The sequence below is a fragment of the Drosophila serrata genome, unplaced genomic scaffold, assembly GCF_035046125.1.
Source record: "Drosophila serrata isolate PLE 108 unplaced genomic scaffold, ASM3504612v1 contig_382, whole genome shotgun sequence".
NCBI lineage: Eukaryota > Metazoa > Arthropoda > Insecta > Diptera > Drosophilidae > Drosophila > Drosophila serrata.
In genome coordinates this window covers 4,891,401-4,905,493 of record NW_028257280.1, presented here as the reverse complement: position 1 = coordinate 4,905,493, position 14,093 = coordinate 4,891,401, and the positions used below count along the sequence as shown (strand labels likewise).

At 43.0% G+C, this 14,093-nt stretch overlaps 2 protein-coding genes across 3 annotated transcripts; one reads left to right on the top strand and one right to left on the bottom strand.

The window, feature by feature from the left end:
• The first annotated feature begins 4,008 nt into the window (after positions 1–4,008).
• LOC110186641 (uncharacterized) lies at positions 4,009–6,663 on the top strand. Its single transcript, XM_020955901.2, has one exon. It carries the CDS (start codon positions 4,121–4,123, stop codon positions 6,620–6,622), a length of 2,502 nt encoding a protein of 833 aa, XP_020811560.2. The 5' UTR covers positions 4,009–4,120; the 3' UTR covers positions 6,623–6,663.
• Positions 6,664–7,612: 949 nt separating this feature from the next.
• Ctr1C (Copper transporter 1C) lies at positions 7,613–13,158 on the bottom strand. 2 transcript variants are annotated; one of them, XM_020955914.2, is made up of 2 exons: positions 8,676–13,158; positions 7,613–8,616 (listed from the first exon to the last, which is right to left on the bottom strand). In XM_020955914.2, exons 1-2 carry the CDS (start codon positions 8,991–8,993, stop codon positions 8,035–8,037), a joined length of 900 nt encoding a protein of 299 aa, XP_020811573.2. In that variant the 5' UTR covers positions 8,994–13,158; the 3' UTR covers positions 7,613–8,034. The 2 variants fall into 2 exon arrangements, with proteins under 2 accessions (XP_020811573.2, XP_020811572.2); XM_020955913.2 differs by having other exon boundaries at positions 7,613–8,621; positions 8,676–9,775.
• Between the last annotated feature and the right edge of the window lie 935 nt (positions 13,159–14,093).

The following is a 14,093-nucleotide window of genomic DNA, read 5'->3' as shown; positions in this document are numbered from 1 at the left end:
CTCATGAGTCAACAAGTCGTCGTTCGGTGTGTTTTTTGTGCCTTTGCCTAAGACAAATTAAATTTATAAACAAATGGCGCACAGCAAACAGAACACAGAACTTCTTCTGGCGAAAAAGTTAAGCATCGTGCATTTGCCAAAGCCCTGGGGTCCCGGGTAACCAGTAACCAGTAACAGTAGCAACAACCACAGGATCGGAAGTGGGAGTCAGGACGATGGTGGCATCCGTTCCAGCTCCAGCTTCAGCTTCAGCAACAGCAACAGCAACAAGCAGGCTCTGAGGAGCAAATGCCAGTTATTATTCTTATGCCCCCATTTTGCAAAAGTACTCCCGTTTTTTTCGTGTTTTGGTGTTTTTTCGCATTAACCGAAACGAAAACTGCCGGGGAGACGGCGAAGCCGCCTTTAAAAATGTTTCACTTAAGCATGGGTGCTGCTCTCGAGCCCCAATAAAAACAAAATGTGTACACGACAAACAAACATAAAGTTAGGAGCTCGTTAAATTACGCCAAGGGGTAAAAAAATATGCGCCGGAATACGAACATGCTTTCACTTTTACAGCTACATGCGACTCTCCCTTCAGATGTACACAATAAGAAAACAACTCTTAAAAATTAGAAACAAAAACAAACTGATAATAATTACAGTGAAATGTGATTTATATTTAGCTACTAATAGCACCTACGTTTTGTTCGATTCATTTATTCAACAAAATTCATTGCTTGGGATTTTGTATACCCTTGCAGGTAATTTCACATAAAATTACGTATACGCACCTGTGTTATTATACCCCCGGAACGAATCATAATTTTAATCAGAAGCTGTGAAGGAGTCGTTTCCGACCCTACAAATCATATATATTATTAATCAGAATAAACAGCTGAATCAATCTAGACATGTCCGGTCAAAAAATAAATTTTTAAAATTTTTTCAAAATTTGAAAATTTTACAAGGGGTTCATCATCATTAAAATTGTCAAAAATTCGAAAAAATTCGAATCTTTTAAACCTCTTAATTGAGTATGCAGATTTATTAACCTAACAAAAACTAACATGGGAAAGGTTTCCGAATTGAAATTAAAAAATTTTTGGCTTAGTTATGCATTTTTTACAATTTGATTTGTTAGTAAAAGTGTATGAAATATCAATGCATCCGGAATTAATCTTACTGTTCTTTTCCGGTGTATTCAAATAATATGAAGTTGTCAGGAGAGCAAGATACCGAGATAAAGAAAGGGAGAGAGACATTCCTCTCGAAAATCCAAACATACACATACATACACGTACTGAGCAACAGTTTTTCCAAGCAGTTCCAATACGCTTCCCGTTGTCTCCTAGTTCCGCCCAGATAAGTTGAGTGCGTCGCAAGCTATTCCCAAACATATATTTTTTAATCCCAACTCGAGTCGGGCCTGCGCACGTGATGCCATAAAGCCAGGACGGAAGAGCGACTTAGCATAAGCCTGGCTTGCGGCATTTGCCAGTCGTCTACCGATTTTCCCTCCTATATCTGTGGAGTATATATTGGTATGTATATATATATGTATTTGTATATAGGTGAAGGGTCGTCCGCCCAAGTTGCTGATTCAGTGGAGCGCAAATTGTTAAGGAAAACAGCGGACGCGTTCAGCCGCAAAAGGCGCGAAAATCTGATTTAAGAACGGACCAAGCCGCAAAACCCAAAGCCAAAAGAAGAAACATGTGCGGAAAAGGAAGGAAAACTGGATCTGGATAACCAAATATATTTCCCACATTTCAGATGAACTCTTAACCTTTAGGACTAACATTGAATCCCTTTGAATTGTATTTATTTTACTTTCAGAGAATTTTATGCGAGTTATCTGAAGTCCTTGGCGATACAGTTTTTCTTTTATTTTTCTAATTTTATTGGAAGATATCATATTATAAAGTTGGCTTGAAGACTTCAGGAAATTACTTAAATTTATTCTATTTGTTTTTTTTATTTATAACTGGATTAATGAAAGTCTTTTTTACGGAAAAATAATTGAATTATAGCATCTCTAATTTATATTTTCATTGATAAAGCCAGAATTTGTTATATTTATGAAATAAATTATTTGCAGCAAATAAATTTTAATCAGGAAAATACATTTATTTATCAATATATGTGTTCACCATTTGGCCTTATTGGTCATTTGGTGGAAACTCTGTAGTGGGTAGCATTTTTTCCTGGCAATAAAGAGAACTTATAATGATTGATTGGATGCCCAACTTTAGCAAGGACGAAACTACATTCTATAAATAAGCGAAACTGACGGAAAAGAAGCAATTGCAACCCGAATTCGACGTTCGAATTAATCGCTTCCCTTTTCCAAAGAAAAGTTTATCAATTCGGGCAACCCAACGGGGGAAAAAATACATCCCAAGCCATGCGCGATATTAAAAAGTGCCTCAATTCATTTATGTGTACATATTTTTTTAGGGAGGGAACGACATCAATAACCGATGAGCTGCCATAAATCCAGGGGCATTCATTTTATGTGGGCCCCTTCTCTGGCACGTTGACGGTAACTATAACAATTTCAGCAACCCCAGCAACTTGGTCACGCAATCCGCAAATAGTAAGCCGAAAACCAAAAGCCCACAGAAAAAAAGGGAAAAGTTGTCAAGGAACCACTTTAATTTCCTTGATATATACCTGATGCGATAAGTTCCACCTGACAATGCGAGCATATCTATTATTAAGATCTGGCACCCGCCAGCAGGAAAAGCCGTTCGCAATGAGCAGGAACACATGCCAATCGCCACATTGCCAGGATCCTGAGGACGGGGCTCCTAAGCCGGTTCGGGTCATTAACATAAACAACTCTGCAGGCGTTGGCCACGTGTCGAGGATGCCGCAGGACGAGACCAGGGGAAAAAATAGTTACAACTAAGCACAAGATATTAGTTCAAGTTATGGGAAAGTTTCCAAGACACAATATATAAAACAATAGTTTAAAGTTAAATAAAATATTCAATTCCAAGTTAAATTCAAAGACTCTTAATATATTTAAGTTATTTCTATTTGAAACCACTTCTATTATCCTTCACATAGCTGTAACCTAAATATACTGACAAAAAAAGGGCAAAACTAGCCGAACCTCTTCGAGACAAAGGACTCGTGCCCAAAAAGGAGCTGCGAAAAGATGCTGGAGAACTGTCAGCCGGCGGTGCATAAATCATGGCGACCTGCCAGGAACCGAAATAGAACCAAAAACAGGGGATCACGATGTCAGCAAATGGCAAAACTGTCATTTTCTAAAGAATTTAATTGACAGTGGAAAGTCATAAATTATATGGCATATCAAAATCGGGGCCGCACAGGAAGCGAACCCTCCGGCATTAGGACTAATTGTGTGGAGACTCCTGCCGAAAGCAAACGAAACACAGCAAGTCCTTGAGCGGGGGGATAGGCGAAGGAAAACACGTGTGTGCCAGGGCGTGCGTGAAAGCAAAAACATTCCTATTTGGTTTGCTAATAAATTAATGATATACTCGTAGCCCCCCTAAGCAGCAGCAGGAGCATCAGTTCTGCCTCCGAAAATCTCGGCGCCCGCAACAATAAAGGACGATACTGTGACACAAACACTTTGCCGACACACTCGCACGCGAAGGCAATTTATAGCATTTTGGCCATTTTCGCAGGGACATTAATACCAAGGACCAGCCGCCGTGTGACGAATCTCAGATGTGTGAGCGCGGTGTGTGGTCCCCATACGGATGAGGCGTCACTCGGACTGGCCCCAAATAAAACGCCAGCAAAATCATTTATCTTTGGTCGACGATGGTGGCAGTGCTTAGCCAACACTGGCAGATGAAAACACTTGAGTGGATCATGGCCTAATCTGGCGGCAGAGAGACGGTTTCCCAAAAATATTTAAGACCAGCAATTAATGTTGCTGTGACAGTTTCTAGGGCACAGACTTAAATTAAAGTTTTTAATTTATAGTTTAAGTACTGTAATTTTTAAAATCTACATTTTTTCCAAACGAAAATTTCTATATTTCCTTAAACACATCACACTTTTACAACGCTGCCAAAATTTAAATTTAATTTTCAATAGTGGCATTTTACGTTTGTTTGCTTCAACCAAATTGAAACTTATATCTGAAATTAATATGCGTCTGCCTAGTTTCCACGGACAGGATGTGCGAGATCGCTCCACGCGTCTCAATCAAGAGCTTCTGTCTTCGTTGGAGAAGGTCAAGTTGTCTCAGGACAAGACCGGTTGGTATCGTGGATTATCCCAGATTCAAATGAAGGCGGCCCAATCGGTGTCCGAATGTCTGAGGGACGATATAGACCAAAATACGGCCTCGAGTGTCACCAAGGTATTGAAACGAATGGGATTCAACCCAATACCCGCATGGGATACACTGCGCCTACTAATACAACTCAGTCAGGGCAATGACCTCGCCTTTCTCTGGTTCCTCATGGAATTGTGCTACAAGTCACCCAATCACGGCAGTTCATACAATATAAATGAGCAGATCATAATGTCGTCCATCTTCTGGCTGGACCTTAATCCAACTCTCAAAGAGCTTGATCGTTGGTTACCATTGCCGCATGCCTCTCAGGCGGATCGGGACAAAGCCGAGGCCATCAGACAACGAAGACTAAGGATAAAAAGGGAAAGGAAGGAGGAGCGCCAGAGGGAGCTTGCTAAAAGGGCCAAGCATCAGGGACCCTTGGCTATGTACTTTCAAGAACAAGAACCCAATCTGGGCAACAGGATGAGGAATTCTTCAAGCCTGCTTTCCGGTCATCCGAGTCGTCCAGCCTTTCTCTTCCAACTGAAGGACTCCAAGCCGATCCCTTCCTCTTCCATGCATTCTCGATGGTTTGGCAGCTATACCTTGAGCACGGCCAAACGGGTAGTCAGGTCCATTGTCACCGAGGAGATCAACAGCATCTTCAAATCATTCGAGGCCGCTTCACTGCCTCCCGCCGATGTAGAGTCCTTGTGTACCCATCATCAGAAAATCCGGGAGATGGAAAAATCCCTAAAAATTAAACTTGATCTGCTAAAGAAGAAAAGGTGCGAAGAGCTTCTCATGTCCAAGAATGGTGCGGAGCAGCGGAGGCGAAAACTAGTTATTCAGGAGCTGGAGGAGATGAGTGCCGCCTACTTAAAGCGTTTCCGAGATTTGGCAGCCAGATCACGACTGGCTACTACTCGAAAGCACCTCTTTGCCGGCGGCAATTATTTTCCAAAAGGATACCCATTTCTTATCCCGGAAACCTACAAATGTGATCAAATGAGGGACGAGAAGTGTATGGGAGAGGTTGAAACGGACCCAATAACTCTTCCACTTAGAAGGAGAAGTAGGAGGCGTTCCAGCAACAGAAACCGGTCCAAAGGTGGAGCAGAACGAAAGGTCAGATCCAGATCTAGATCCAGATCCAGATCAAACAGCAGCTCCAAATCCAAGTCGAGATCCAAATCGATATCCAGGTCTAGTTCCAAATCCAGAGGACATTCACGTAAAACGATACCACCTCCTAAATTAAAATCAGATTTCAGGGACATAATGGTCAAGTTGCTGAAGGGCGACAGACCCGTTGTACCAAATTGTCCAGATTTCCAGCTCGAGCCTCCAGAGTGCGCCAAGTGTCACACTTACGATCCCGATTTTGATGCCCTAGAATCCAAATCCAGGACTATGAAAGATCGTCGTCCCAGCAGTTTAATGCAGTTCCTGCATTTGTGCGGCAGTGTCGAGGATGTGGGGAGAGATCATGGTTCCAACTGGAATCAAGATCCCTCCTTACATCCTGGTCACGTTCGCAAGCTTGTAGAGCTGGGGCCTCCGGGCAGCAATACGGTGAAGTTCAACTACCGTGACTTGTTTGGCTCGCTGTATAGGACTCGCTCCGATGAGGAGCGAATGAGGCTAAAAGAGGCCTTTGTGAGGGCCATCGACGATGATGTCCAGTACCTAAGTGCCGCCTTGAGTGGCGAGGAGATGGAGGGTTCCATAGACACACTGGTGGATAAGGCTGCAAAAAGGGTCTTTGCGGAGGATGTAAAGACCTTCCACAAGGAGCTTAAAAAGATGCAGCAAAGAAAGGCGGCTGAGAAAGCCGCTCGAGGCAGTCACCGCTTGCACTTTGGCCAGGAGTTCTATGATTCCGACAACCTTCCCTTGATGAAGGAGATGCTACGCTTGGGTCTGCGGCAAGTGGCCAAGGACAAGCGATATGTCTTGCCCACTCTACCCAATGTCCATGCGGCGCCGTATCTCATCGAGTGGATCTGTCAACGATATGGAAAACGTTACTCGCGAAGAGAACGCTATGAGAGCTTCCGTGAGAGCAAGGTAATAATAGACAAAATGATGGCTTTGATGCGGGGGAACCTAGCTCGAGTCCCACGAATCGATGCCGATGCCAGCCTCCGAAATCCTGAGAAGTTTCAGAACGCGGTCCAGTGCCTAAGGAAGCGGCAGACAAAGCGCTTTGCAGATTCATTAATGGAGGTGTGCCGTGTCTTCTACTTGGCTATGAGGCCGCAGATGTGTACCCCGGGGATGAGGGCCACCTTTTACACCTACATGCCTGCCCACTACAATGATATGGGCTTCTCCGCTCAGCCTGTACACCTGACCACTTCTCGTTAACCAACTGGCATTCCTCAACATAAACCACGCTTTTCTCGGAAGCAATTTCGTTTAATTTATTTTTTGGCATGGCCGTTAAAGGTGGCTTGGCTTAGCACAGCTTCTACACTCAATTCGGTTCCTGGAATAGCTATTTCGGTTCTTACTTATCATCTGCAATAAGTAACAACCAGGGAGAGAATGTAGGGTTTAAATTATTTTCAACGCAAGGAAAATACCTTGAAACCTCGCTAGGTTTCTGAAGCATCCTCATCCCCTTACCACTTGTAATACAACTGTTATGCATCGACGCATTTCCGGTTCCGCTGTCGACCATGCACTTGGTGAGAGCCCAAACCTCAAGAGACTTGCAAACGAGCTCATACGGACATGTGCGGATAAATTATTAAGGCCACATTTGCCTTCGCCGAATCGTCAACGACTTCTGGCCGGCATCCTCTGAGCCATCGTGCGCTTTGGGCCGTGCAAAAGCCGAATGGCGTTATCCGTCCGGAAAACGGCGTAAAGTCAGCTTATTAAAATATTAATTGAATGTGGAAGCGCCGATAACTGGCCAACAATGGCGACTGCCGACCGCCAGTTCATCCATTTCCATATCCATTTCCTCGGCCGTGTTCATGTCCGTGTCCGCTTTAATGTTTCCATGTTTTCCTGTGCCGCAAAAAGTAAACAGGACAGGAGGCTGCTTTATCGCCCTCATAATTACGGTGTAATGAAAGTGCCAGACACGGCCAAATAAGCAGCATCCTTAGCTCTTTGGCTCACCTGAGCATTCAAACTCAGACCCAAGTACGCAGGACACACTGGCAGGGAAAAATGCGGGCACCCTCGTAAATGCGGGTGGTCCCATAAACCTACAGATACAAAAATATCCGAATAACGCGTAAAACTTCCAGCAAATGTTTTAACGACTCCTAGATACGCTTAGATATACATAGAAGCAAAGCGATGAAATTAAATAACATATTTTTTGACACACAGTTCAAATGAGATACAATGGTAAACGCTTATAATTTGATTTATATTAAATATATTAATGATTTTTTATTTGATTTTTTAATTTTATTACGATTTTCAGTCTTTAGGAAAGATTCAAGTTGATCGTAAATTTTACGTTCTCATCATACCCTTCTTCGACGTTTTCCAGTTGCCTTGGCCAGCTAAATTGCTCATACGCCCAGTTGTCCGTTGGCAGACAAAAAGGGAAAATTCTGCAGATGCCCCGTTGTTATTCGTCCAGCAAAAGATGCGAATGCTGCCTGCATTCATTGTTTTACGAGCCATAAACATTAACAATTAGGCCGGGCACCCCAGCCATTATGATTTTTACAACTTGCTTTAATTAGAAAAGCACATTAGCCAGGACCAGACAGCTCATCATTTCGGTTCGTTTCGGATATGTCCGGCTTATCTCAGTTGCAGTGCTCATTAATTCTGTTGCTGAAGGCACCAAATATATAGTAGCCGACACCGGCGCCCAAAAGGACAGCCAGGCCCAGCCACACGTTGAAAGTCATAAAGACGAGCATTAGCAGGAAGGATATGAGCACCTGCAGGACGTGCAGTAAGGTCTGGATGAGATGCAGCCGGGAGCACCAGCGTCGACGCCAAGGCACTTTTTTTCTAGCTTCAGGATCTTCCTCCTGCTGTATGTGATGATGACCCGGTCCATGCGGCAAGTGATGTTGCTGGGGCATTATCTGTGAGGACTGTGCTGACGGAGGGCCCATAGAATGCTGCATGTTATGGTGAGGCTGTGGCATCATCTGTGAGGACAGCGGTAAGGGAGGGCCCATAGAATGCGGCATGTGATGGTGATGTTGTGGCATTATATGAGACGACTGATCTGACGGAGAGCCAATAGAATGCGTCATGTGGCGGTGATGCATTGGCGGCATTGACTGTGAGGACTGCGCTGACAGAGGGCCAATAGAATCGCTATGCTGATGAGGCGGCATCGAGGAAGACACTTGACGATATGCGTACATCTGGACCTGAGCTACGTAAATACAACATGGTTAAACTTTGAATGAAGGTTAATCAAATATCTAACCTTGCTGGTGCTGCTGCTGTGGCTGTGGATGAGCCGGTGACTGAGGATGAGAATGTGGTTGTGGATGAGCCGGTGGCTGTGGATGAGTATGTGGTTGTGGATGAGAATGTGGTTGTGGATGAGTATGTGATTGTGGATGAGAGTGTGACTGTGGATGAGAGTGTGACTGTGCATGAGAATGTGGCTGTGCATGAGAATGTGACTGTGGATGAGAATGTGACTGTGGATGATGCTGCGACTGTGGGAGTGGTAGCCTAAAAGAGTACGTCGGTGGTTTGTAGGCGTAGTTCTGCTCTCTATGGTGCCTCGGGTGGCCATAATGATCCCTGCCGGCGTCCAATCTCTTTTCACGGTTCCTCTGAAACAGCCACTCCCTATAGAACTTCAAGCCTTCATAGAGTACGGCCACGACAAAAACCAGTAGGCAGGACAAACCCAAGGCCGACGCGGACTGGGTGCGCCAGAAGTTGAACAGAATGGTCTCCGTACTGCCCCCGTGAAAGGCCATCGACATACCGTCTCCATCTCCGTGGTGCCTATGGCTGCTAGCCCCGTGACCCTGATCATGACCTTCGTGACTGGCGCCAAGATCATCGGAGGTGTCCTTCATGTATCCATTCGAGTTGTGTGAGCCATGTGAGCTATGTGATCCATGTGATCCATGAGATCTTTGGGATTCGCTATGTGGAACCTGTCCATCGACACTGGAAAACACCCCGGATGGTCCATCAAACATCGGTGCCAGCGACTATTTATCTTGTTGAATTGTGTAAACAATAAATTGACAGCTTTCCCAGCGATTTCAACATTAACGAAATTTTTAGCGATCATTTATCAAAAACTCGAAAATTATACTAAAAGATTAAGTGTCAAATTGGCAATCATTTCGATAAGATTATCGGCATGGATATAAATATAAATAAAAACTATTTTTACGAATTTTCCACGCATGTTATTCAGTTTTCAGTTCGTTAAAGTGATTGACATGTGAATGGGTAGTCTGCAAAAATATTCAGATTTTTGGTTTAAATATACGAATTTTTTGAATATAAAATATAACTGACAAGCGCTCCCTGCCCCATTCCATCAGTGTTCAATACATATAGATGGGCGTGAGTTTGGGCAACAGCCTAATGCCAATTCGGTTCGACCATTAACATAAATGACAGGCGGGCAGAACATGCCACGTGCTACAAAATCAATGCAGTTGTCCACTGTTTTTTGTTGTTCGCTTTCCTCTACTTTTTTGGGCTGTTTCCCGGGACAAGCAAGAAAATTTGCTGGCGCTAATGGAATCCATTTTTCACCCGGCTCTCGCTCGGATGAGACGAGCTGCACAAAATCCTCCGGTCTCCGACCGTGCATATTAATAAAGATTTAAGCGTGGGCAACCCGCCAAATTAAGATCGTACACTGCGAGCACGGCTCGAGCACTGCCAATTGCTCACGGGCGGGCCATTAGATTGTGTAATACTTAATATTAATCATGCGCCGTGTTAATTTATGGGCCAGGCGCTGATTGGCGAACAGGATTTTTTAGCCAGACGTGCTGCAATCTTTCGCGGCTTTTTAGGAGTGTACGAGTACGTGATGGAAAGCGTGGTGGCAACCGGTGCTGGAAAATGAAAAGGGAAACGGGAAATGGCGGCGGAAACAGGGGAAAAAAACAAAATGAAGCCACTAGCTGTCGCTGAGAACGCCTCGCTGACCGCCCATTAATGCCGCTGCTTTCTGCAGGAGCCCATTAATCATTTCGAATGCTTGCAGCAGCCATCGCAGCATGGCCTCACTGTACGGTTTCTTTTTTTTTCAGGGATTCCCAGCTTTGTAATTTTTGTTTTTTTTTTTGGGCAACGAACAAAAAACAAAAAGCCTCAACGATGCCAGCAACAATGTGAGTTCTGCATTAAATGCTTTGCTTTTCTATCGCTGCTCGAGCGTTTCCGCTTTCAGCAAAGCCGCACAGACCTTAATTGTCAAAACGGAAGAGAAGAGGAAAAATCAAAAAACTAAAGAAGGAAAACTAGTTGTATGCCCTTTAAAAATAAGAGAGTATTTGGAGATTTAAAATATATTTTTTTAACATTTCTAAAGCTCTTAGCGCGGCCACAGTTTTTTACATCCTTGCATGATATTTCTAACTGAACGAGTCATTTCCGACCTTATAAATCATATATATTCTTGATGAGGATTAACAGCCGAATCGATCTAGCAATCTTACGAAGAAAAAAAAAAATTTCAAAATTTTATAAGGGGTTACATCATTAAATCTTTCAAAAATTGTCAAAATTTTAATTTTTGTAAATTTAAAAATTTAGTATGCAGATATATTAGTTAAATAAAAACTAACATAAGAATAGTTTCCGAATTAAAATTAATGCGTTTTTGACTGAGTTATGAGATATTTAATTTCAAAGAATAACAATATTTATTGTTTTATTTATGTTGTCTTGGCTTACCGAAATTAGTTTATTTTTCTTGTTTCTTGTTAAAGTCTTTTTAAAATATTTGTATGTATAAAGCTGCTTCTTGTGACACTAATATTTCCCGAGAAAGTCTTATTCAACAGTTTCCTAAGAAAAGGTAATAAAGTTCAAATTCCAGAAAAAGTCGCAGCCATCCTTGGTAATTTTTGAAAAATCTTGTTCGCAGAATCAGCTTGACACGCTAAGCTGAATCGAAACTTGAAGCAATTCCTTGTATTTTCCAAGAACTACATATAACAAGGGGAATCAGGAAGCCTTTAGCCTTATCCAGTTTAGGGAAACGCCTGTCGACGTGTACCCTTTTGCTTTGGCTGCACTCTCCATTCCATTGTTTGCAGTCGCTGGCTGGCCGTGGATTGTAATTCCCTTTGATGGCCGACACGGCTTAAAGCTCCTTGAGAGCCCGTCTCCGTTCCATTCTTTATCAATTGTCTTGCGGAGCAAAGCGTTAATCATGCGGCATTTAACGAGACTAAGGCGGACTGCTCCCAGGAGACCGAGATTTCAATGGTCAAAGTTTCGCCTTAGTTTCGCCTTGGCCAACCAACCTCCTCTCGATAAAGCGACAGCAATGGATTCCAAGAAGGAATGAAAAATGTTTGCCAAATGTGTGTGAGTGTGCGGGTATCTGCGGGTAGGTGTGTTCGCTGTGTGTGTGTGGGTGTTAGGAAACCCGAAAAGAAAAGCGGTCCGCACGCAGTGAGAATTTCACAAACAGCCAGCCAACCCGGGCAGCCTTGCGTGTAATCGCGCTGCTAAGTCCATTTAATCAACTTAATTTTGTACAAATTCTCAGACATTCGGGCTCACTTTTTCCTGTGCTTTCTTCATTTTGCCCCAGTGACGCAAGCCCGCAGGACGGCATTTAATAAAACATTTTCCACAATTATAACAATGCAGGGGGAAAGGGAGAACGAGGGGAAGAGTGCAGATTCCTATCGCATAATGTTGAAATGGAGTTGTTAGCGCTCAAAATAATTTACATAATTTGTTTTGAATACATTTCGACAGTGGCGAGGTGTGCGTGTTGCATACTTTCGGGCTGTCGGCACCTCTGGCTTACCCGGCGGATACGCAATATTTGCTCACAAGCCGTGTTAACAATGTTGGCCTGGAATTAAATGTCGGCAAGTTTTAATAAAAGTCACCCAACCACACGTGTCTTCTTACCCAAACGAATGTGTTCTGCTTTTTGCGTGTTTTGTAAGAATAGTAAATAATGTAATATAAATTTGAGAAGTTTTAATCCCCATGGGTTGTAAATATTCCCATTTGCTTCTCACACTGAATCGTATGATAAATTAAGAATAAATTCACAGTCTAAATATTAAATTAAGAAAACATAATAATAATAATCAATACCATTATATTTTTCAAGGTGTTCGAAATAATTTAACCTACCTTGCATATACGCATTGAGTAAACAACAATGTTTGCTTTAAATATAATTGCACTTTCGTTTACTCAAAGCCGCAGCACTTATTTTCTGAACGCAATAAATTCATTCTGCTCTTCTGCGGCCTTTTTGTCACGAAAGTAAATAAAATGTGAGCGAATCCTGCAACTGTAACTTTATTAAATTGCGTATTGCTGCTTCTTGAGCCATTTAATACCCACACAAAATATTAAATTGCCATTTCAACGAGCTGCTGCTTTGATATTTATTAAATTTAACATCTAAGATCTAAGAGGCATCATCAGCAGCCGCCATCCATTGGACCGAAAGTCATTTGCTGAAATTCGAGCTCGTTTTTTTTTTTTATTTTTTGTGGCAAATACATTTGGAAATTTGTCGTATTACCTTGCAGCATTGACATTTGGCTGCTGGGGAGGGGTCATCGATTTTCGATTGCGCTATCGATACAAATCTAGTCCTCGTAAGTAGTCACTTTGGCGGCCTTTTCACTGGCGGAAAGTGGAGAGTGCCACTCACAGGAAATTGAGCTCAATTGGGGTTTTTTGTTACGTGCCGTTGCCTTTTCGCCATCGTTTCATTTTTTTTTTCTATTGTTTCTCTTAGGAATGTCCAGAAAGGGTCCTGTTCGGGACCCAGGACCTGTCTCCTGCTGTCTGCTGATTTATGTGGCGAGTGCTTGTTAACACTTCACGGCCATGAGCCTGACAACTGCAGGCGGTGCCTTCCCCAAAGGCTGAAGCTGAAAACTTCTCAAGGACATGGCCGCAGCTCATGCCGATTTGAGATGTTTCATAAACGTCGCATTAGTGTCACGAAAACGGCTAATAGAAAAAAGTGCTCGTAAAACTGCAGACTTTAGTACTGGTGACGCTACTATAAATTTTACGCTCGCTGGCTGCAGGAATTTCGCTGCAGTCGTCAGCTTTTTTTTCGGGGAAGAAGGACGAAGCTATTTGAATACAAAAATCCGCTTAGGAGAAAGGCAAAGGCGAACCGAGAACACATATCCCCGTCGACATCCGAGGCGGAAGGCGTAGCCCTGTGTGCTCGGTGTGTGTGAGTCTTTTTTTTTTTTGGCTGGCTCATAAAGTGGCATCCCAGCATGTAGTTTGTAGTGCAGAGAAGAGGGCGTAAAATCATCATTTATCAGCAGGCAGCCAGAAGCAGGAACTTTAGGAACACGGAGGAAAAATTCTGTAAAAAATTATTAAGAAGGTTGGAAAAATCTTGAAAATTGAGGTATGATTCCGGTTTAAATATTACAGATTTTGCTTCGGATATTTAATATATTATGGGATTATAATTATATGTACCAATATTTTCTTCCAGTGATGTAACAGATTCTGCTACTGGCGCCGTCAGATCCGCATCACTTTGTCATTGTCATACCCTTTTTCGAGTGCCTTTCTACGGTTGGTGCTTCCTGGAATCTCGGCTGCTTAGAATCCTCGCCTCGAAGCCTTGCGCCATGCTCCTTGTTTATGCCTGGCAAAAAGTGAAATAGGAATAGTAATG